The 22646-nt window shown below is 42.3% G+C and overlaps 2 protein-coding genes across 2 annotated transcripts in view; one reads left to right on the forward strand and one right to left on the reverse strand.

The window, feature by feature from the left end:
* The window catches only part of LOC120980372 (DNA topoisomerase 1-like), a 66113-nt gene that overhangs the window by 33306 nt on the left and 10161 nt on the right, over positions 1 to 22646 (reverse strand). Inside the window, exon 3 of the mRNA XM_040409439.1 lies at positions 22274 to 22395. Within this exon, the coding sequence (XP_040265373.1) occupies positions 22274 to 22395 (122 nt within the window). The remainder of the gene's footprint in view (positions 1 to 22273; positions 22396 to 22646) is intronic.
* On the forward strand, positions 18084 to 19467 carry LOC120980373 (protein arginine N-methyltransferase 5-like). Its single transcript, XM_040409440.1, has one exon. The coding sequence runs from the start codon at positions 18608 to 18610 to the stop codon at positions 19304 to 19306; it is 699 nt and encodes a 232-aa protein (XP_040265374.1). The 5' UTR covers positions 18084 to 18607; the 3' UTR covers positions 19307 to 19467.

Genomic DNA, 22646 nt, shown 5'->3' on the forward strand with positions numbered 1-22646 from the left:
TGAGAATCTGTGGAGGGAGCTAAAGATCAGGGTGATGGCAAGAAGACCCTCCAACCTGGAAGATTTGGAGCTCATTGCTAAAGATGAACGGGCAAAAATACCTGTGGAGACCTGCAAAAAGCTGGTCTGCAATTATAGGAAGCGTCTGATTGCTGTAATAGCCAATAAAGGCTTTTCTGTTGATTATTGTGAAGGGTATGAATCATTTCGAACTGGACACTTTTTGCTCAAATGTAAATAAAAGCTGAGAAATGTTTTTTTCCCACAATAATGCCTCTTGTACATCGTCGTATTATCTTTTGGGAGACACCTATGTCATTTCCCGTCAAAAAATTACTTGCTGGTTGAATAAAAGTAACTAAGTCAAAATTTGCCAGGGGTATGAATAATTATGGGCAGCACTGTACATACACACACACACCCAGCTTTATATATTAGATTCTGTTGGTCTTTATTGATCATGTCCTCAATGCTGAGAAATACAGACAGATACTTATCCATCAGACAATACCATCAGGGAGGCGTCCGATTGGCTTCAAATTTATTCTGCAGCAGAACAGCCACCCCAAATATCCAGCCAATGTCATTAAGGGCTCATGCATTTCCATGTCCGGTCATTTTTTTTTTTTTTGCGGACCGTATGCAGAACCATTCATTTCAACGGGTCCGCAAAAAAAATCTGAAGTTACTCCGCATGCATTCAGTTTCCGTTTGTCCGTTACGCAAAAAAAATATATATATAACAGGTCCTATTATTGTCCACATTACGGACAAGGATTGGACTGTTCTGTTAGGGGCCGGCTGTTCCGTTCCGCAAAATACGGAATGCACACGAACACGGATTGCAAAATACATACGGTCATGTGCATGAGCCCTAAGAACTATCTTCAGCGTAATGAAGAATAAGGAGCTTCCACAGAGCCCTGATCTCACCATCATCCGGTCTGTCTGGGATTACATGATGAGACAAAAGGATCTGAGCAAGCCTACATCTACAGAAGATCTGTGTTTAGTTCTCTATGCAGAGTTCCTTTAAAAAAAACACGGCGTGCCAGTGAACCTCGAAAAATGGACACCATTTTGAAGGCAAAGGGCGGTCACATCAAATACTGATCGGATTTAGGATTTCTCTTTCGTTTATTCCCTTTGTTTTTTGTTAATTAATGAAAATAAACTATTAACACTTCTATTTTTGAAAGCATTCCTACTTTACAACATTTTTTTCACACCTGACAAACTTTTGCACGGCAATAATATATATACACAAACAAAGCCATAAAAACAATATACTTTGGCAATCCAAAAATGTCCACATCTCCCTAATTATGCATCAATAATAAGATAATGCAAAGTGCTGGATGTGATAAATTAGTGCTAATTGTTACTGAGAAAGTAAAATTAACCAGGAATTAGAACCCGCTAAAAATCCAAGTGAGCGTCGGAAAACCAGAATAATTAAAAATCATAAAGCGAGATCAGACTCGCAGTCAAAAGGTCCTGTCCTCTATAAAGGTTTTAAAGGGTGCGCAATTCCATTTATTTCAAATTATTCCTCTTGGCCGGGAGTAAATGAGATTATAATTCTGAGCCGATGACTATTGTTAGGGCCAATTGATTAAGAAATGGGAAGGAGCACGAGGGGAATTAATGGAGCATTTTACACATGAATGCCACAAGGGCCGTACACATCGCTCCATTATAGTCAGTGCTAAGGAGGGTGTGAATAACTCTTCGCCAGGTCTCTGAGACTTCTATAGAGGAATGATATCTAATTTACATCGGCCACCCAATGAATATCAGGCTGAATATTTTAACTCCAAAAAACTAAAATAATTATAATAAAAAAAAATAAAAAAAAAGTGTGCTATGGTTACCTAAAGTAAGAAAACTTCCCGATTGCAACAGTCATTCACTCCTTTTCAGACCCCCTGATTTTCAGTTTACAACTTGCCCCTAGCTTTAGACTTCTCTCCCAGCTGGATCTGTGTGTCCAGGATGCTGCTGCCTTCCTCCTAAAAACCTATCCTGCATGTGCTTTCCGCCTAACCAAAGCCCATGTGATCTTCCCTCCTTAGACGCCCTCCCCCCATCCACTCTCTGATCTGCAGTGTGCAACCTTTTCCCCTCCTTGCTGCCATAAGCTGTAAGGGCCCTTTCATACGAGCGGGTGTCACGCTGCGGACTCGCAGCGCAGCACCCGGCCTGAACTTCCAGCACTGCCGGGGTCGCATAGGATTATATTGATTTATGATGCTATGTAACCCTTACAGTTCTGGAATGTGTTTGGGATAACAGTGACATATTGCAGTCACTGCTAGGCTACATGCACACGACCGTTGTTTTGGTCCGCATCCGAGCCGCATTTTTTGCGGCTCGGATGCGGACCCATTCACTTCAATGGGGCGGCAAAAGATGCGGACAGCACTACGTGTGCTGTCCCCATCCGTTGCTCCTTTCCGCGGTCCGCAAAAAAAATATAACCTGTCCTATTCTTGCCCATTTTGCGGACAAAAATAGGCAGTTATATTAATGGCTGTTTGTGCCGTTCTGCAAATTGCGGAACGCACACTGACGCCATCCGTGTTTTGCGGATCTGCAATTTGCAGACCGCAAAACACACAACGGTCGGGTGCATGTAGCCTTATCCAGTACATTCAAGACCTCTAAGGGTTTCACAGTCAGGAAGCAAAGGAAAACGACAAAATTTGGAGCAAAGGTGGCCATAGCATTCAAGGGTATGTTCACATGACGTTTTCAGAATCAGCGTGGAAAAAATAAAAAATAGTCTGCCTCCCATTTATTTTTTTTAAAGCATCTTGCCAACCTTGCCCATCGAAACAGTGCAAGGTGGTAACACATCGATTAACCCCATTCAATTAGCCCAGTGCAGACTTTGAGGTTCAGCCTCTTTTTTCTGGCATGGAGTCCACGGCAAACTACTTGTTAGATTCTTCTGCTGAGTATTTTGCCCATGTGAACATACCCCGACAGGCACTCTAAAATCTTGGCATGTATCATTGAGGCAACCCATGCAGCTACTATGGGACCCTAGGAGAGAGGGCATATTACGTTTGTAGTCACCCTCTTTGCTGTTGGGTGGTGAGAACCTGTGAAGGCACTGATGTTGGCAAGGTGAGGGTGAAATTGGCACAATGGTAACGGGCTGTTTTTTTTACCCATTATTTGTCCAAAGGTGGCAAAGGGCAATTTTGGTTACTGATATGGGGCACCATTCCTCTAAGTATACCCCTGTTGGCTATGAAGAGCTGCACAACTTTCAGACATCTAGTCATGGGTGACCAGTTCAACATCATTACAAGTCTATCAGTGTCCAAAAGTAGATTCCATTGGAACTGGTTTCCAGTTGCATCCATATAACGTTGACAAAATGAGGTCAGAAAAAGCCCCAAGGAGCAAAAACACATTGCGCCAAAATATGCCTCGGGACCGGTAGATTTTATGTATACTAAAAAGGCTTTACCGAGGGCAACAAGAAGTGCTAAGTGGATTGCACCAAGGACAGTAGGCATTATTCCACCATGTCAATCTATTATGATTTTGTTTCCTTTAATCTTAGAAAATGTTTCTCTCTTTAGAAATCCTGCTGTTTAAGCAATTGCTCTTCAGTTGTCTAACCAGGGTGACAAATCTGAGAAGTGTTTGACCGGGGCCCATGCTGTGCTGTAAATAAGGTTTAGTTAAGGATTAAGCGATCGGAAGAAGCCCTGACAATAGCAGGAGACATCACTTAACTCCATAGTGTAAATCCTGTAAAACGGTGAGTGCACACAGGACCGGAAAAAGTCCACAAAGGACCTTGAGTCGTGATGAAACCATTACAGAAAGCTTAAAGGGACACAGTCACATGAAATAAGCAGTCAGATCTTCCAGCATCATGTTCTGGAGGAGGAGGAGTTAAGCAGATTCTGTAAAACATGTCACTTATTTAAATCTCTAATGATTCTGGGTTTAAGAGTCCAGTGGGGGGGTCCTATTCGTGACTGGATGCCATCTTTTTATGTACTGTGATATATGGCAGGTTGTCCGCTCCTGGCCTGCGGGGGACACAGAGGGAAGCGCAGAGGCCTGCGAGAGACACACAGTCCGGCGAGGGACGTGCAGAGGCCGGCGAGGGACACCTAGGGAAGCGCAGAGGCTGGCGAGGGACACCTAGGGTGCGCAGAGGATGGGACCTGTCCTAGGTTGCTAATATAGCTTATATGTTTATACAGCTAGACCTGCCAATAACTTTAATACAGTTCCTATGTTTGTGTGTTAAAGACAAAAGCAGAGTTATTCACAGTGACTTCATGTTTGGATGTCATAACTGTTATATATTGTGTTCACAGAAGCAGAAAAGATAGTCTGCCTTTAAGATTCATTGTATGGATGTGAGGTAAGCTCAATGACACAGCAGAAACAGCAGAAACAACAGAAAGCATAGAGTTAAACTGTTGTTGCTGGGCAGCCGTTTTGACCAATCACAGCCAGCCTCCCACACAGCCCTTGTGGGAAATTCCCTAGCAGGAGCTGCTAGAATTATTCACCAGAGAGAAGCTGAACAGACATTCACTCCACTAAGAGCTGTGTTTTATGGAAGCAGAGAGGCCAAAATAGGCATTTAAAACAGTTATATAATGTTCCTACTGTTAATATAGTGATTAGAACTGTATACTGAACGAGTTATATGTGCGTTTACTTACAGTTCCACCAATTTCAAACTACAAAGTTCACAATCCAAATTCAAATTCCATATTGCAATCCAAATTGCATACAACCATACCACATCATATTCAACCAATCTGCAAATAGTTACTGCTAACTGCATATTGCGAATTGCGACCAAATTCAGCAAGTGAACTATTAGTTAGACCTCAGATATACCTCTCAGAGATCATAAAGTGCTTAAATAACTTTAAGTGAGAGTACATATACTCTAGAGAAATATATCCACCATTTTATATGTTGAATGACAAAATTGAACCACCGTCTTATGCATACCGCCATCTTGTGATATCTTTACAACACGTGTTATTCAAATGGACTATCTGCTGCGGAGGTGGCAGTGTTATATATGAAGAAAAGTTGACGTTAATAAAGAAGTTATTTCAAGCATTTGGTGTGCTCTTTAAACCTACTGTTTCCATAGAACGGTGCTAGAGGAATAACAGAGTAATAGACAGTCTGGTTAGACTAAAAGTCAGAGATATCAGAATTCTTCTAATGCCACAGCGCAAAAGGCACTTCATAGTGCCTGCCACAAGGGAAGCACAAGATAAAGACAGTTGGGTGGTACGAGAGATACCATGTGGAGGCACAGGAGACCGGGGCAGGGAGATGAGACATTTTATCTACTCATTTCCCCATCCTCCATCTTGATGTACTGAAATACATTCAGACATATGTTTTCCCATAAAAGAGGCAATAATGCAACCTGCTCAGTTCATCCTTTATAATGATTGCTTGCAGCGTAAAGAAACTTCATAATTACTTAAAAGGCAAAGCAGCAAGATATATGTTTGCCGAGGCAGGCGCATGGAGACTCTGGTGGCCTGGCTGAGATGAGCAGCATAAATCGTCTTGCGCTCACTATTTTATGATTTCCCAAGGAAAGCCGTGCAGCTAAGTCTGCAATTACAAATCTTTCATTTTGTACTGAACGTTCCTGCGGCTGACAGAGAAAAATAAAAAAATAAGTTTGTGCATTTGTGTTGAACACCGGTTTTGTGCCAGAGGTGATTCGATTCCTCATCTGAAGTTCCACCTCCAAGGTCTCTGTAGACCCGAACTCAATCACACTCCTCCGAACGCAGCTGTCCACATTACCCACAAGACTGATGGCTTTTGGACAGCCAGACCAGAGGTCATTAGTGTTTTGCCAATACCTGGACATAAATTTGAAGTACGCCACAATGAGAATGACTGTGGCAGCAAAACACCTGATGAGCGCTACAGGTGAGGGAGCTTCACAGCTGAACAATCCCCAGTGCAATATCCAACAGAAAACTTTTTACTGGGCAAAGTGGGGGACTGGGATACACCGAAAATGTACAGTACAGAACCACCAACGATAAAGGCCATTCCTGAACCTATAACTCCAGCAGCAAGTCATCTGTAGTAACGTGGTCTACAATGAACTTCATGGGGACTGTTACGGTTGGGCCTTGCTAAGTTTTAGGACCCGAGATACACAACTTAGGGCAATAGACCTATCAAAACTGTAAGGACGGGACAGTTCCCCAAATCTACCATATGCATTTGATGGAGTTGTGGTTGTAGGACGCCGACGGTCTCTGCAGTTAACTTTACTGCCAACATGGCAAAAATATATGGTCTCACCGGCGGCCCAGCCAACAGTTTGGGTTCACACAGCTATTTTCTCATGTAAGCAATCCCTTAAAAGTTGCACAACTATGGTACAACTCGCAGGGCAACAGTGGCAATAGTCACTCTTCAGTCTAGCCAAAATTACTCTTCCACTTCTTCATCCTCAGGCAAATGTCTACTGGACTTTCATGATTCAAGGGCAGTAATGCAAAAATTATGTCTCTGCAGGACCTCCTTAAGGTCTACCCATGTCACCAAAGAGTCCCTTCACAGCTTCAACCCATGCAAACCAGCACACCACCTTGGGCCTCCTGCTGCCGTATCCTGGCACCCTTGGCACTCCAGCTCACAAGTTAGTCTATGTCCAGTGCATACTCAACCACCTCTACATTCAAAACGGGGGAACACAAGATCCCTAATTCTTGTAATCAATAGCGGTCCCAGCAATCAGAGTCCCATCCAGTACCATTTGTAAGCAGAATACTCCTTTATGAGCTGCTGGTATCTCCCTTTGAATACTAAGGGGAATCTTCTCATCCTCCCAAACGGTAATCTGGGTATTTATGGCCAACTCATCTGCTATCTTCCTTTATGGTCCTTGAGGTCCCTGATTTTATATAATTTAAATTTTTGGGGCATTTTATTGCATTTAAGACCGTTGTACATAAATTTAACACATTTCATTTATTCCAAATGGTTTTGTTGGCAAGTCGTTATTGAAAGCCATGAAATATTTTGCAGATGTGACTAGGAGGAACTTCAAAGGCAAACATTCTTGGGCATTTAAGCCCCATCCCTAGGAAAGTGCCAAATTCGGTGGGAACACCCACTTCTGGGTGGGGCTTATACAAGCCCTATTGATTTCCAGCCAGGGAAAGTCCAAATTTACTGGGATCATCTCTGAAAACTAGACAGTCCCTGAAAATTTGAGACGGTTTACAACTATGCCATTTAATAGCTATACGGTTTAACCGCAAGATGTTCCTGAATGGGTCCGTGTGCAAATCTACACAAAATGCAGATCAGACACATGCAAAATACGGTTGTATGCCTGAGCCCTAAGAGGGAGTCGTCACTGATGAACCAAGCACCGTGCCTTGCAGGGCTAGCTCAGCCGAACATAATGATGCCTTTCACTTGGTGATCTGCTGCTCCTTTCGGGAGAAGTAGTTCTTTAAATCCACATGCAAATTAGCAGTTAAGTGCACAGAGGGCGAGACCACCCTTGCTCATCCTGCTTCCTCTGCCAGCCAGTCCCCCTCTTTCTTGATCGACAAGGCCAGGCAAGAGGACTATGTAGGAACCTGGTTATGTCAATGAGAGGGAGGAGCTGGCAAAGGAAGCAGGAAGAGCAAGGGGGTGCACCGAGTGGCTTGGTCTCTCAGTGCACTTAACTTTTTATTTACATATGGATTAAAAGCCCTTTTTCTGCAGAATGAAACAGTGGATGACTAAGTTAAAGATATCATTACATTCAGCCATGGGAGGACTGGGAACTTAAAGTGGCCGTCAGGGGTGCACCTACCCTTTCTGCTGCCTGAGGCGAAAACTGAAAAGCCCCCCCCCCATGCCAATTTCTTAACCTAACCCCTTGGCCACAATGAAAGCGCTCATTGCCCATGGCCCTTGCGCTTCCTCTCTCGCCCCTACCTGGTGCTGCCTGAGGTGATCGCCTCACCTGGCCTCATTAGTGGTGCACCCCTGGTGGCCGTGGAAAAAACCTAAAAGTAGCCCCATGTTGTAGGCCAGTCCAAGTTGACAGAAGGTAGGGCAATACAAATAGGCAGGGCCAGCAATACCACAGTGCAGCACAAAACACCCCCCCCCCCCAGTGTACCAAACGCCACAGTGCAGCATTAATTACTGCCCCAGCAGAACCAAATACCACAGTGCAGCCCAAACTACTGCCATCTTCGCCATAGTATTCAACAATATCACCATCCTGTGGAAGACAATACAGTTGAATTCAGTAAGGCACCTGCGCCTGATACTCCTGGCATTAACGCTTAGAGCACCAGACTGTAATGTACCCGGCTGGTGGCTTGAGGACCGCTTGGGTGGCTCCCTGTGCATCAGCCCACTGGGAAATTTCCCTGTAGGGTCTATGGCCAATACGCCCCTGCATTCAGCTGAGCATGGTGCCAGGTATAAGACTGAATTTCCTGCTGACAGACTCCCTTTAAATATTCATTTATTTTACGGTGAGCACGACCGCATTAGTTTTGCCGATCTGCAAAACACCAGTCGTATGCATGCCGCCATTTTATTTCCAGCTCCTGAAGAAATGTCCTATCCTTGTCTGCAAATCAGACAATAGGACATACTCAATCTTTTTTGCAGGGCCGTGACACAGACATACAGATCCGGACAGCACTCATTGTGCCATCTGCATTTTTGGCGACCCCATTAAAAAAAAAAAAAAATTATGGGTCCGCGTCCAATCCGCAAAAAATGCAGATCGGATGCGATCGAAAAACACAGTTCTGTGCATGGGGCCTAAGTTTGCACAGTCTAGGAACTGGACAGGATTAGTAAGATCTGCCCCACTGACTTCTCGCCAAGTGCACAAGTGTGGCCCTTCTACAAGAGCCCAGTAAACCCCACCGCGACTCACTGACTAAACACCATATTTCATCACTGTCCCTTTTGTGGTCTGCAGTTCCTAAACAGCTGACAATGTTTTATCATTGCCGTTTACAACAACCTCTACATTAATATACCAAAGCCATCTGCTGCATGCCGACAGGTCAACCGTCCTGGAGCCTCGGCACATGGCGAACAGCCAGAAGTGTCACTGACCCCGACAACTCCATCTGCAGCCTTCAATAAGTGATCTGTACCTGAACGCCTAAACAAAGAGCGACATATCCCACAAATCCCTCATTCTCGGCTCATATCTGCATCGTTACCATTTTTGTGTCTTTCAGGTTTAAAGAGCAACACCGCCTAAAATCCAAAAATTTTGTAAGTATAGTAATACCGTAGAGGGTACAAATGAAGCACACTCCCTTTACAGAGTAGAGCTGTATCCTTTCAGTGACATAGCTGGTGTGGATTACCCTTTGGATGAGTTCATGGGTGTTGCTATACCTTTAAGTGCTTTCTTTACATACTTGCATGCATTTTGATACACCATGTTTTATATGCAAAGTCATGCAGTACATATGTGCTGTGTGGGTCTTAACAGTGGCACAACTTTCAGTCATTAAAAGTGGTTGGGCCTCGGCTCCACTATTTTCAGAAGTCCCATAGCGGTGAATTGAGAATAGCCACATGTGCAGCCGCTCTCGCTCCACTTCAGATAGAAGGGTCTCAGAGGTCGGACACGCACCTGACAGTTATGTTATATGCTTGCGATACACCATAAATGTCCCAGATGGGACAACCCCCTTAAACCAGGGTCGAGAACTGTGATCTCTGCTGAACTTCTCCCCTAGAGAGGCTACTCACATCTGACCTCGTTGTGCCGCTATGGGTCTCTGAGAGACTACTCTGCCAGTCTGCCCTGCCTCCATGCAACTTGAGGGCTTGGACCTCCTCATGGCCTCTATGCCACTACCTCTCATAATCGTGATTACCCACTGCTGCAAGTACAGTAATCCCAGAGAAGGCAGCATCTGCAAATGGTCTTTTATTCAATGTTATGCTATGGATGGCTGGCACAGCCAAAGTTAACAGTCCCGGCTCAGGTCTTTTCCAGGAGGTTGGGTAGGGATCCAGAATCTGCCCCCGGCTCAGTGACTTGAGAGAGCGTCTCGGGGGAGATTTCAGAGAGAGGAGGGAAGCTGTGCCATGTGCTTCCTCTTCTCAGGCCTAGAACACTTCAGAAACTAAACTAACATATCACTGGAAGATCTACAGAGAGAGAAAGAGGAGATCTGCATGGAGTCAGCAAGGAAACCTGCTACTACAGCCATTCAGACTTTGCTGCTGTGGGAGACATTGTTAAAATATCCTTCACACGCACGTGACCTAGCCAGACGTGCATTCAAAACCCTTTATCCTGCAGTGGACACTACAGGCAGCTAATGCAAGAGTACTTATTGCCCGCCATAGATTCTACTGGGAGAAACTTTAGCAGGAAAGTGTACAAAGAGGGCCGTAACTCCCATCCTTGCCTAAATCCTTACACGGTTACTGGGAAAAAACTGCACGGTGTACAGTTGGAACAGTGTTTTTGCTATAGTTGGGTATATTACAACCACTATGTTTGCACTACAGTAAAGAGACGTTTATTCTTACAACATACACTGACTATTATCCTCCACATGCCCTGCCTTGCATCCAGACACTCATCAAGGGCTCCCCCAGCTACCAGGAGCCCCAGAACCAGAGAGTGCCCCCTAGAGAAGAAAGGGTGCTCCCTCCTTTCAGTGCATGGCCCGAGGAAGCAACAGCCAGAGACACCACTACTCTCATCCTCCACTCTGGCTCCTCCCAGGCCACTGAACAAGCGCCGTGCATAGCACACATTACAGCCTTTCTAGAAGGAATAGCTTTAATAGGCCTCAGGGCAGCCAGACACTGTCCACAGTTCAGTCCAACTCTGGCCAGGTACTCTCTCAGCCCATGCTGATCAGGCAATGGCTTCCAATGTAATTCAGTCTCTGCCACCAGTAGAAGCACACGCGCAGGTGAATCCAACTAGCACTACACAAATTCACTACCTCACTGATGCTGGACTCCAATTCTCTCAACCCAACAGGCAGTCAGGACACTACGTTTCCCGGTGACCAGCGACTGACCGGGTTTGGTGGTGCCACCACATAGAGCAGCCTGTAGATGATTTCCACCGTGGATTCCAACCTTTACAATGCATAGGGTGTAATCTGCAGCGGAAGTTTGGATTCTGCTATGCATGGCCGAACCCAAGGAAGCTGCTGGAATTTTATTACACGTTACCTCAATAGATATCCTCTAGAGCATGAAATGTTCTTCGGAGCGACTGCCTGCTCTGACTATACAGTAGTTTCCAACCTGCATTCTCCATCAGTTGCAAAACCAACTCCCAGCATGCCCCGATAGCTAAAGACTGTCAAGGCATGCTAGGAGTTATAGTTTGCAACAGCTGGGCACTACCACACAGAGGACTCCTGTTTGTTAGGAGGACAATCTGAACAGGTTTCTATATCCTGATGCGCAGGAACAAATGGCCGGAAGCCGCACATCTGCTGAGAATATATCGCACTGCCAGCATGCATTATTTTGTCCACTTTTGCCATAATAGTCCATAAATTAAAAGTAGTTGAATGGAACAAATGAAAAGCTGCTCATTTTATTTTCAAATTGTTCAATTTCGCAAATATTCGATTAAAATATAATCCATGGACCCATAACCCTTGCAGTGCTGGGATCCTGGGTTCACATCTGACCAGGACATCTGCATAGAGTTTGTATGTTCTCCCCGTGTTTGTGTGGATTTCCTCCGGGTTCTCCGGTTTCCTCCCACACTGCAAAGACAGACTGATCGAGAACTTAGATTGTGAGCTCCACTGGGGACAACGAGTAATGACAATGTAAAGCGCTGAGGAATATGCCAGCGCTATATAAGTGAATAAAAATAAAACTCAGAACTTACAACTCATAATGAGAAGACGCCAAAAATGATCACATGCCCAAACACACAGATCTTTCTGAATTAACCGATTAGACTAATCTCTACAACCCTACAGATGTATACAATGTATCCACTGTACACAAGAATATACAGTCATGGCCGTAAATTTTAGCACCCCTGACATTTTTTAAGAAAATTAAGTATTTCTCACAGAAAAGTATTGCAGTAATACATGTTTTGCTATGCACACGTTTATTCCCTTTGTGTGTATTGGAACAAAACCAAAAAAGGGATGAAAAAAAAAGCAAATTGGACATAATGTCACCCCAAACTCCAAAAATGGGCCGGACAAAATTATTGGCACCCTTTCAAAATGGTGGATAAATAAGATTGTTTCAAGCATGTGATGCTCCTTTAGACTCACCCGGGGCAAGTAACAGGTGTGGGCAATATAAAAATCACACATGAAATCAGATAAAAAGGAGAGAAGTTCACTTAGTCTTTGCATTGTGTGTCTGTGTGCTCCACACTAAGCATGGACAACAGAAAGAGAAGAGAACTGTCTGAGGACTTGAGAACCAAAAACGTGGAAAAATATCAATCTCAAGGTTACAAGTCCATCTCCAGAGATCTTGATGTTCATTCGCCCAACATTAGCAAGAAGTTTGCAACCCATGGCGCTGTGGCTAATCTCCCTGGGCGTGGACGGAAGAGGAAAATTGATGAAAGGTCTCGACGCAGGATAGTCCGGATGGTGGATAAGCAGCGCCAAACAAGTTCAAAAGATATTCAAGATGTCCTGCAAGCTCAGGGAGCATCAGTGTCAGCGCAAACTATCCGTCGACATTGAAATAAAACGCTATGGCAGGAGACGCAGGAGAACCCCACTGCTGACACGGAGACCTAAAAAAGTAAGACTACATTTTGCAAAAATGAACTTGAGTAAGCCAAAATCCTTCTGGGAAAACGTCTTGTGGACAGATGAGACCAAGATAGAGCTTTTTGGTAAAGCACATCATTCTACTGTTTACTGAAAACTGAATGAGGCCTACAAAGAAAAAAACTGTACCTACAGTGAAATATGGTGGAGGTTCATTGATGTTTTGGGGTTGTTTTGCTGCCTCTGGCACTGGGCGCCTTGAATGTGTGCAGGGCATCATGGAATCTGAGGATTAGCAACAGATTTTGGGTCGCACTGTAGAGCCCAGTGTCAGAAAGCTGGGTTTGCGTCCGAGATCTTGGGTCTTCCAGCAGGACAATGACCCCAAACATACGTCAAAAAGCACCCAGAAATGGATGGCAACAAAGCACTGGAGAGTTCTGAAGGGGCCAGCAGTGAGTCCAGATCTAAATCCCATTGAACACCTGTGGAGAGATCTTAAAATTGCTGTTGGGAAAAGGCGCCCTCCCAATAAGAGACCTGGAGCAGTTTGCTAAGGAAGAGTGGTCCAAAATTCCGGTGAGAGGTGTCAGAAGTTTATTGATTGTTATAGGAAGCAACTGATTTCAGTTATTTTTTCCAAAGGGTGTGCAACCAAATATTAGGTTAAGGGTGCCAATAATTTTGTCCAGCCCATTTTTGGAGTTTGGGGTGACATTATGTCCAATTTGCTTTTTTTCCTCCTTTTTTAGTTTTGTTCCAATACACACAAAGGGAATAAACATGTGTATAGTAAAACATGTGTTACTGCAATACTTTTCTGTGAGAAATACTTAATTTTCTTGAAAAATTTCAGGGGTGCCAACATTTACGGCCATGACTAACTACCAACATACTGCCCCTATGTACAAGTATATAACTACTATAATACTGCCTCCTATGTACAAGAATATAACTACTATAATACTGCCTCCTATGTACAAGAATATAACTACTATAATACTGCCTCCTATGTACAAGAATATAACTACTATAATACCGCTCCTATGTACAAGAATATAACTACTATAATACCGCTCCTATGTACAGGAATATAACTACTATAATACTGCCTCCTATGTACAGGAATATAACTACTATAATACTGCCTCCTATGTACAAGAATATAACTACTATAATACTGCTCCTATTTACAAGAATATAACTACTATAATACTGCTCCTATGTACAAGAATATAACTACTATAATACTGCTCCTATGTACAAGAATATAACTACTATAATACTGCCTCTATGTACAAGAATGTAACTACTATAATACTGCCTCTATGTACAAGAATATAACTACTATAATACTGCTCCTATGTACAAGAATATAACTACTATAATACTGCTCCTATGTACAAGAATATAACTACTATAATACTGCTCCTATATACAAGAATATAACTACTATAATACTGCTCCTATATACAAGAATATAACTACTATAATACTGCTCCTATGTACAAGAATATAACTACTATAATACTGCCTCCTATGTACAAGAATATAACTACTATAATACCGCTCCTATGTACAAGAATATAACTACTATAATACCGCTCCTATGTACAGGAATATAACTACTATAATACTGCCTCCTATGTACAGGAATATAACTACTATAATACTGCCTCCTATGTACAAGAATATAACTACTATAATACTGCTCCTATTTACAAGAATATAACTACTATAATACTGCTCCTATGTACAAGAATATAACTACTATAATACTGCTCCTATTTACAAGAATATAACTACTATAATACTGCTCCTATGTACAAGAATATAACTACTATAATACTGCTCCTATTTACAAGAATATAACTACTATAATACTGCTCCTATGTACAAGAATATAACTACTATAATACTGCCTCTATGTACAAGAATGTAACTACTATAATACTGCCTCTATGTACAAGAATATAACTACTATAATACTGCTCCTATGTACAAGAATATAACTACTATAATACTGCTCCTATGTACAAGAATATAACTACTATAATACTGCTCCTATATACAAGAATATAACTACTATAATACTGCTCCTATATACAAGAATATAACTACTATAATACCGCTCCTATGTACAAGAATATAACTACTATAATACCGCTCCTATGTACAAGAATATAACTACTATAATACCGCTCCTATGTACCAGAATATAACTACTATAATACCGCTCCTATGTACAGGAATATAACTACTATAATACTGCCTCCTATGTACAGGAATATAACTACTATAATACTGCCTCCTATGTACAAGAATATAACTACTATAATACTGCTCCTATTTACAAGAATATAACTACTATAATACTGCTCCTATGTACAAGAATATAACTACTATAATACTGCTCCTATGTACAAGAATATAACTACTATAATACTGCCTCTATGTACAAGAATGTAACTACTATAATACTGCCTCTATGTACAAGAATGTAACTACTATAATACTGCCTCTATGTACAAGAATATAACTACTATAATACTGCTCCTATGTACAAGAATATAACTACTATAATACTGCTCCTATGTACAAGAATATAACTACTATAATACTGCTCCTATATACAAGAATATAACTACTATAATACTGCTCCTATATACAAGAATATAACTACTATAATACTGCTCCTATGTACAAGAATATAACTACTATAATACTGCCCCTATGTACAAGAATATAACTACTATAATACTGCTCCTATATACAAGAATATAACTACTATAATACTGCTCCTATATACAAGAATATAACTACTATAATACTGCTCCTATGTACAAGAATATAACTACTATAATACTGCCTCCTATGTACAAGAATATAACTACTATAATACCGCTCCTATGTACAAGAATATAACTACTATAATACCGCTCCTATGTACAGGAATATAACTACTATAATACTGCCTCCTATGTACAGGAATATAACTACTATAATACTGCCTCCTATGTACAAGAATATAACTACTATAATACTGCTCCTATTTACAAGAATATAACTACTATAATACTGCTCCTATGTACAAGAATATAACTACTATAATACTGCTCCTATGTACAAGAATATAACTACTATAATACTGCCTCTATGTACAAGAATGTAACTACTATAATACTGCCTCTATGTACAAGAATATAACTACTATAATACTGCTCCTATGTACAAGAATATAACTACTATAATACTGCTCCTATGTACAAGAATATAACTACTATAATACTGCTCCTATATACAAGAATATAACTACTATAATACTGCTCCTATATACAAGAATATAACTACTATAATACTGCTCCTATGTACAAGAATATAACTACTATAATACTGCTCCTATGTACAAGAATATAACTACTATAATACTGCTCCTATGTACCAGAATATAACTACTATAATACCGCTCCTATGTACAGGAATATAACTACTATAATACTGCCTCCTATGTACAGGAATATAACTACTATAATACTGCCTCCTATGTACAAGAATATAACTACTATAATACTGCTCCTATTTACAAGAATATAACTACTATAATACTGCTCCTATGTACAAGAATATAACTACTATAATACTGCTCCTATGTACAAGAATATAACTACTATAATACTGCCTCTATGTACAAGAATGTAACTACTATAATACTGCCTCTATGTACAAGAATGTAACTACTATAATACTGCCTCTATGTACAAGAATATAACTACTATAATACTGCTCCTATGTACAAGAATATAACTACTATAATACTGCTCCTATGTACAAGAATATAACTACTATAATACTGCTCCTATATACAAGAATATAACTACTATAATACTGCTCCTATATACAAGAATATAACTACTATAATACTGCTCCTATGTACAAGAATATAACTACTATAATACTGCCCCTATGTACAAGAATATAACTACTATAATACTGCTCCTATGTACCAGAATATAACTACTATAATACTGCTCCTATGTACAAGAATATAACTACTATAATACTGCTCCTATGTACAAGAATATAACTACTATAATACTGCTCCTATGTACCAGAATATAACTACTATAATACTGCCTCCTATGTGCAAGAATATAACTACTATAATACTGCTCCTATGTACAAGAATATACCTACTATAATACTGCTCCTATGTACCAGAATATAACTACTATAATACTGCAGTACATCATCATCACCTAGTGGACATAACCTGAACAGGTAGGGGGATATTCATACCTGGAACTACTTCCGGCTTCCTGTGAGAAATTGATTTGTCTGACATGCCCCAGTACAATGTTTTCTTTCCCTATAGACCAGGGAAAGCCATAAAACGATTTATAAAAATAAAAAATCCCTGATGGACGGCCTAATGTCTTCCTATGTTCATTACGTGGAAACTGAGATGTCCATGGTCTCCCACCAGCAGACACGGAGTTGTTGATGCAGCAAGACTTTTTAGAAACGTCAAAAGCTGCGCATTACACATCTCCTTTCTGCCTGGCTGATGGCGGGGCTAATTGGCAAGTGTTACGTCCTTTAAGATGTAAGGAGAGATGTGAAAAATATATGAGTACAGAAGTGGAGAGGCAGCAAGGAAACTCTGCCCATGCATTTTTCATGAGCAAGATTTAACAAAAGCAGATGTCTGGCCAGGGGGGGTGCTGCGAAATTCAGCCCTGGCGCTGACAGAAGCATCAGCTCTACTGTAAGAGCAAAGACAGGGACCCGCGAATAGGTCAGGATACCAAGACGCGAGACGTTGAGCAGCAGCAAAAAGAAAATGGCATCTTGACATTCATCAGAGCTCAGCCGGGAGAGGGCTCGCCAATTCCAGCAGCCTCTCAAGCTCAGATCAAAGCCTCTTACTTCAGAAGAAAGAAAATTAGCCGATTCCGTAGTGGTCCTTCCGTTTCTGAGCGATCGTCACCAATGGACTGGAATAATAAGGGTTTTACTCTCAGACGGCCCTTTCGTCTCCCAATATAAATTGCTCAGGCTGACTTTTTGCACGTAGTATCACATATACAGCGAGCAGTCATTGAAGTGGATGAAATTGGAGCAATTAGGAAGTATATTTTTTGAAACTTTTAATATCTTTTTTTGGTAGAACACATATACACTAATTTGTCGAAATTCATTTTGGGTCCAATTTGCCAAAGTTTTGAAAAAAAATTTGATTCAGGTATGAATCCATTCTACTTGAGTCAAATGTCAGTGAGATATTGTCCAGAAACCCAGAGAAATGAGCGTGTGGAGAGATTCTCTCTTCAAGATGGCGTCAGCGAGCAGTGGGGGAGGCCAGGTGTCTAGGGGTCGTTATCTCAACAGTGTCCCTGATGTGGCGGAGACCCTGGGGGCTGTTGCTAAACAGGGCTTTGACTTCCTATGTATGCCAATATTCCACCCACGCTTCAAGAGAGAGTTCCATCAGGAGCCCGCTAAGTCTCGATCTGGACCACAGACTCGCTCCGATCTGCTCCTTTCTGGAAGAGACTGGAACACACTTATTGTGGGGAAGCTTTCAGAATGGATAAAAGCAGATTCACAAATACCATCAATGCGTAAAACATCAGAAGCGGCTCTGCTACAGGAGTTAAATTTCTCCGCTTATCTCGGCCTTCCTGCTTTTCTGATTCCGCTCGCAACAGAGCAAAACAGCAACTTGGCTCGGCTCCTGCTAAATCACATTCACACTGGCCACCATTCCACCATGTTCTGGATAAGAGTACCACTAATGGCTTCCAATGATCTGCGAGAAGACCTGATAGAAAACGAGCCAGCACATGATTGTGATAGTGAAGATAAGGCTGGGGAAGAAAGGACTTGGATTTGGTGGCATAATTTTAGGACACTGTGATTACAACAAGAAAATTGCTTTGGCTATTGAAGTGGGCGCTGATCTGCCAGGTATTAATGTGATAGATCGGTGGTTGGGCGAACCCATCAAGGCAGCCATACTTCCAACCAGCATATTCCTCACTAAGAAAGGATTCCCTGTCCTATCCAAAGTACACCAGCGACTCATCTTCCGGCTGTTTAAGCTGGAGGTGCAGTTTGTGATTTCTGGGTCATATCATCACTCTGAAAAAGATTTCAGTTCGTACTTACAATATCTTGAGTATTTAAGTCAGAATCGTCCGCCTCCAAATGCGTATGAGATGTTCGCCAAAGGATATGAGGACTACTTACAGTCTCCACTCCAGCCGCTCATGGATAACTTAGAATCTCAAACTTATGAAGTTTTTGAGAAGGATCCCGTGAAATATTCACAATACCAACAGGCGGTGTATAAATGTCTGTTGGACAGAGTTCAAGAGGAAGAAAAGGAAACTAACACACAGATTTTGATGGTTCTTGGAGCAGGTCGGGGGCCTCTGGTGAATGCATCAATTCGAGCTGCCAAGCAAGCCGAGCGCTTGATTAAAGTATATGCAGTGGAGAAAAACCCTAATGCCGTAATTACGTTGGAAGGGTGGCATTAAGAAGAGTGGGGCAGTTAGGTGACGGTGGTGTCCAGTGATATGAGAGAATGGAACCCTCCCGAGAAAGCGGATATCATTGTTAGTGAGCTCTTAGGGTCTTTTGGAGACAACGAACTCTCCCCTGAGTGCCTCGATGGAGCTCAGCACTTTCTTAAAGAGGGTGGTGTTAGTATTCTAGGGGAGTATACCTCTTATTTGGCCCCAATATCTTCCTCCAAACTTTAGAGAGCGTGCAGAGAAAAGGACCGAGATCCGGAGGCTCAGTTTGAGATGCCATATGTTGTGAGGTTGCACAATTTCCACCAACTCTCCAATCCCTTACCATGTTTCATATTTCAACATCCAAATAAAGATCCTGTTATTGACAACAATCGTTACTGCTGCCTGAAGTACAACATAAAGCTTAATACCGTACTCCACGGATTTGCAGGTTACTTCCAGACGGTGCTTTATAAGGATGTCACGCTAAGTATTTGCCCTGAAACACATTCTCCAGGAATGTTTTCTTGGTTTCCCATTCTGTTTCCAATAAAGCAACCCATTCCTTTGAAGGAGGGAGATACAGTATGTGTACGGTTCTGGCGTTGTAACAATGGCAAGAAAGTCTGGTACGAGTGGGCTGTGACATCTCCCATCTGCTCTGCGATTCACAATCCCAATGGCTGCTCCTACACCATTGGACTGTTACTATGGTGGCTGAGCCCTTCTAGTAGCAAACTCTTTAATACAGACATGGTGATTCGCGTGATGCTCCAAAATGTACTGCAGCGATTGTGGAGTGTAAAACCTACCAGACGTCTTCAGTGAAACCTCCATGGTTCCCCTCTGTCTTTTATTATGTGAAGCTTAGAAACAATAAATCTAATGTTTACTGAAACCCAGAGAAATATCGGTCTCTCGTTACAATCCAAATTTTTGGTGAAATTTCGTACAAATTCATCCTTAACATATGCCGCCCTTTAATTCTTTACAAAAGAGTAACAGACCCCATGTATTGCATGCAAATCTAACTGCCACCCACATAGGGAGTGGGTCCATAGACCGAATTTTTTGTAGATTCACATAATTTCAATAAGATTTGCCAGAAATCTAAAGGCGCCTTTCAGACGAGCGGGTGTCAAGCTGCAGACTTTGCAGCGCAGCACCCGGCCTGAACCTTCCAGCACTGCCGGGGTCACATAGCATTATATTGATTTATGAGGCTATGTAACCCTTAGAGGTCTGGAATGTATTGGATAACACGACATAATGCTAAGGGTATAATGCTATGCAAGCCCCGTAGTGCTGGAAGGTCAGGCCAGGTGCTGCATTGCGAGCCCGCGAAAGGGGCCTAAGGCTGGTCATACATACCAGATAGTCCATGCTGAAGGTCATTTCCACAAGAATAAAGATTGGACATGTTGAAATTCATCTGCCCGACATATTCCGAAGGAAAGTAAGGATTAATAACTAATACATATTAGACGAGTATCACGGGAAGATCAGAGGTGACTTTATTCTAATGTGCATGTCCCCTCGCCATAGATATTAGATTGTCTGCAGATTCCTCAATCAATGGTCCAGTCTGTTCATGCCTTGGATATAATTTTTTATTAAGTGGCCCCTGGGGATATCAGCTGATTGACTTGGATCCCGTCCTTGGCAAAACCAGCTGGCTTCTGCCACGGGGAAGCCTTGGCCAGCCAGTCAACGTGGTATTACATGGTGGCCGTTCCAGTCCGTATAAACGCAAGGACTGGTCGTGTCCACCAGAACGGGAGCTTTCCTGCATCCGAGCTCACAGTGTGACCCACATCCTTGATGTCTATATGCCCTAATAGGGCCTAGGAATCTGGTTGGTCGTCCTCCCTTTTTATCCATCGCTAACGTTCACTGTGATGTAGTCACCGGTCCTGGAAGGGTGTGGGATGCTCTACAGCTTGGTCCTGCCATCCCGAGCTAATTACCATTTCATTATTAATCACGCAGCTGCTCCACCAGCTTAGGTCTCTCTCTCTGGCGCGCAGAAGAATTTTACAATGGTGTTTAGAAAAGATATTCAGAGTTTTAGACAACTATAACGTAGCAGAAGGCAGATTTTTTTTTATTTTTTTGGTTTTTTTGTTTTCCCACCTATAGTACAGAAAAAAAATACCATCAAAAGGATTGTCCAGCGGAGAGAAAGGTGTTAAAAAAAAATTATTTATACACAATATATGGGATCCTATGTTCCTGGTCTGGTGTCAATCAGTGGCTGGGGCGGGTCACTGCATCTCCAGGCATTTCCTGGGTGTCGAGCTGAACTTGGAAGCACAGACCAGTAAGTGAACAGTGGGGATTGTGAAGTATGGCTTATTTTATGACTTTGTTAACCCTTTATTGAATTTTCCCCCATGGACAGCCCCTTTTAAGGCCTCATAAAAATGGTTAAAAAAACCCTTTTAGGTGGCCATAAAACATCTGAGTACAAACCCAACTCCTCTATTATCATGTACGTTTTATACAGTCACTTACCTCTGAGGATACAAGGCACTTACTGTCCTACAGCTACGAAGCTCAATGCCCAAATACTGCCAAGATAGTCTGGAAATGCCCATCATGTAAATTTATATAAGCTGTGCTCCTCTGGGGTGGAGCTAAATACACTGCCTCTGAAGGACCTGTGTAATCCCAGTCTCCCCCATTGGCGCTGTCTCTACAGACCTAAAACCACCCATGGCTCCTGATAGGTTGACTCTACCAACAAAACGCTCATCTACGGGCAGCTTTAGGGTGTATTCATATGGTGCGGCTGTCGCAGTGTTTGGCGCTCAGGTAATAAAATGCACGGCAGAAGACGCAAACGATCAACACAATCTGCTGCGGTTCCGCTATTAGCACAAGCGAGGCTCATGCAACCACTGCAAATCGTGCAATAACCGCACCATGTGAATACATCCTTAGGTCAACCCAGACACTGACCGTTCCATTTCTCTCCCTCTTAAATACCTTTCGCCAATCCAAAAAGAAGTTATTCCGGAAGATTTCTACGGTGGTGTAGTCATGGTCCAACATGGCAGCAAAGAACTTGGCCACTTCTTCCGCTTGAGCGCCGAGCTGGAATGGCTTTCCTGTGGTATATTTAGAAGAAAAAAGAAAATAAAAAATCATAATGGTGGCATGCAAGTTACAAAAACGGAAGTAAGCACATCGGATTTCACCCCCCTTCCCCCAATCATCTCTGTCCTCATTCACATTAAATCATTGCCAGATCCTGCTTAATTAGCAGACATTTAATCTGATGTGTATGGCCAACTTTAAGAGCATCTGTAAGCAGGATCAACCCTATTAAACAAGACATACTGCTCCTGCTGATAAAAAG

Source organism: Bufo bufo, chromosome 10 (genome assembly GCF_905171765.1).
Source record: "Bufo bufo chromosome 10, aBufBuf1.1, whole genome shotgun sequence".
NCBI classification, from domain to species: domain Eukaryota; kingdom Metazoa; phylum Chordata; class Amphibia; order Anura; family Bufonidae; genus Bufo; species Bufo bufo.

What these genes read in the sequence shown, in the direction of transcription:
- LOC120980373 (XM_040409440.1), top strand. Translation starts at nt 18,608, where the DNA reads ATGATTGTGATAGTGAAGATAAGGCTGGGGAAGAAAGGACTTGGATTT.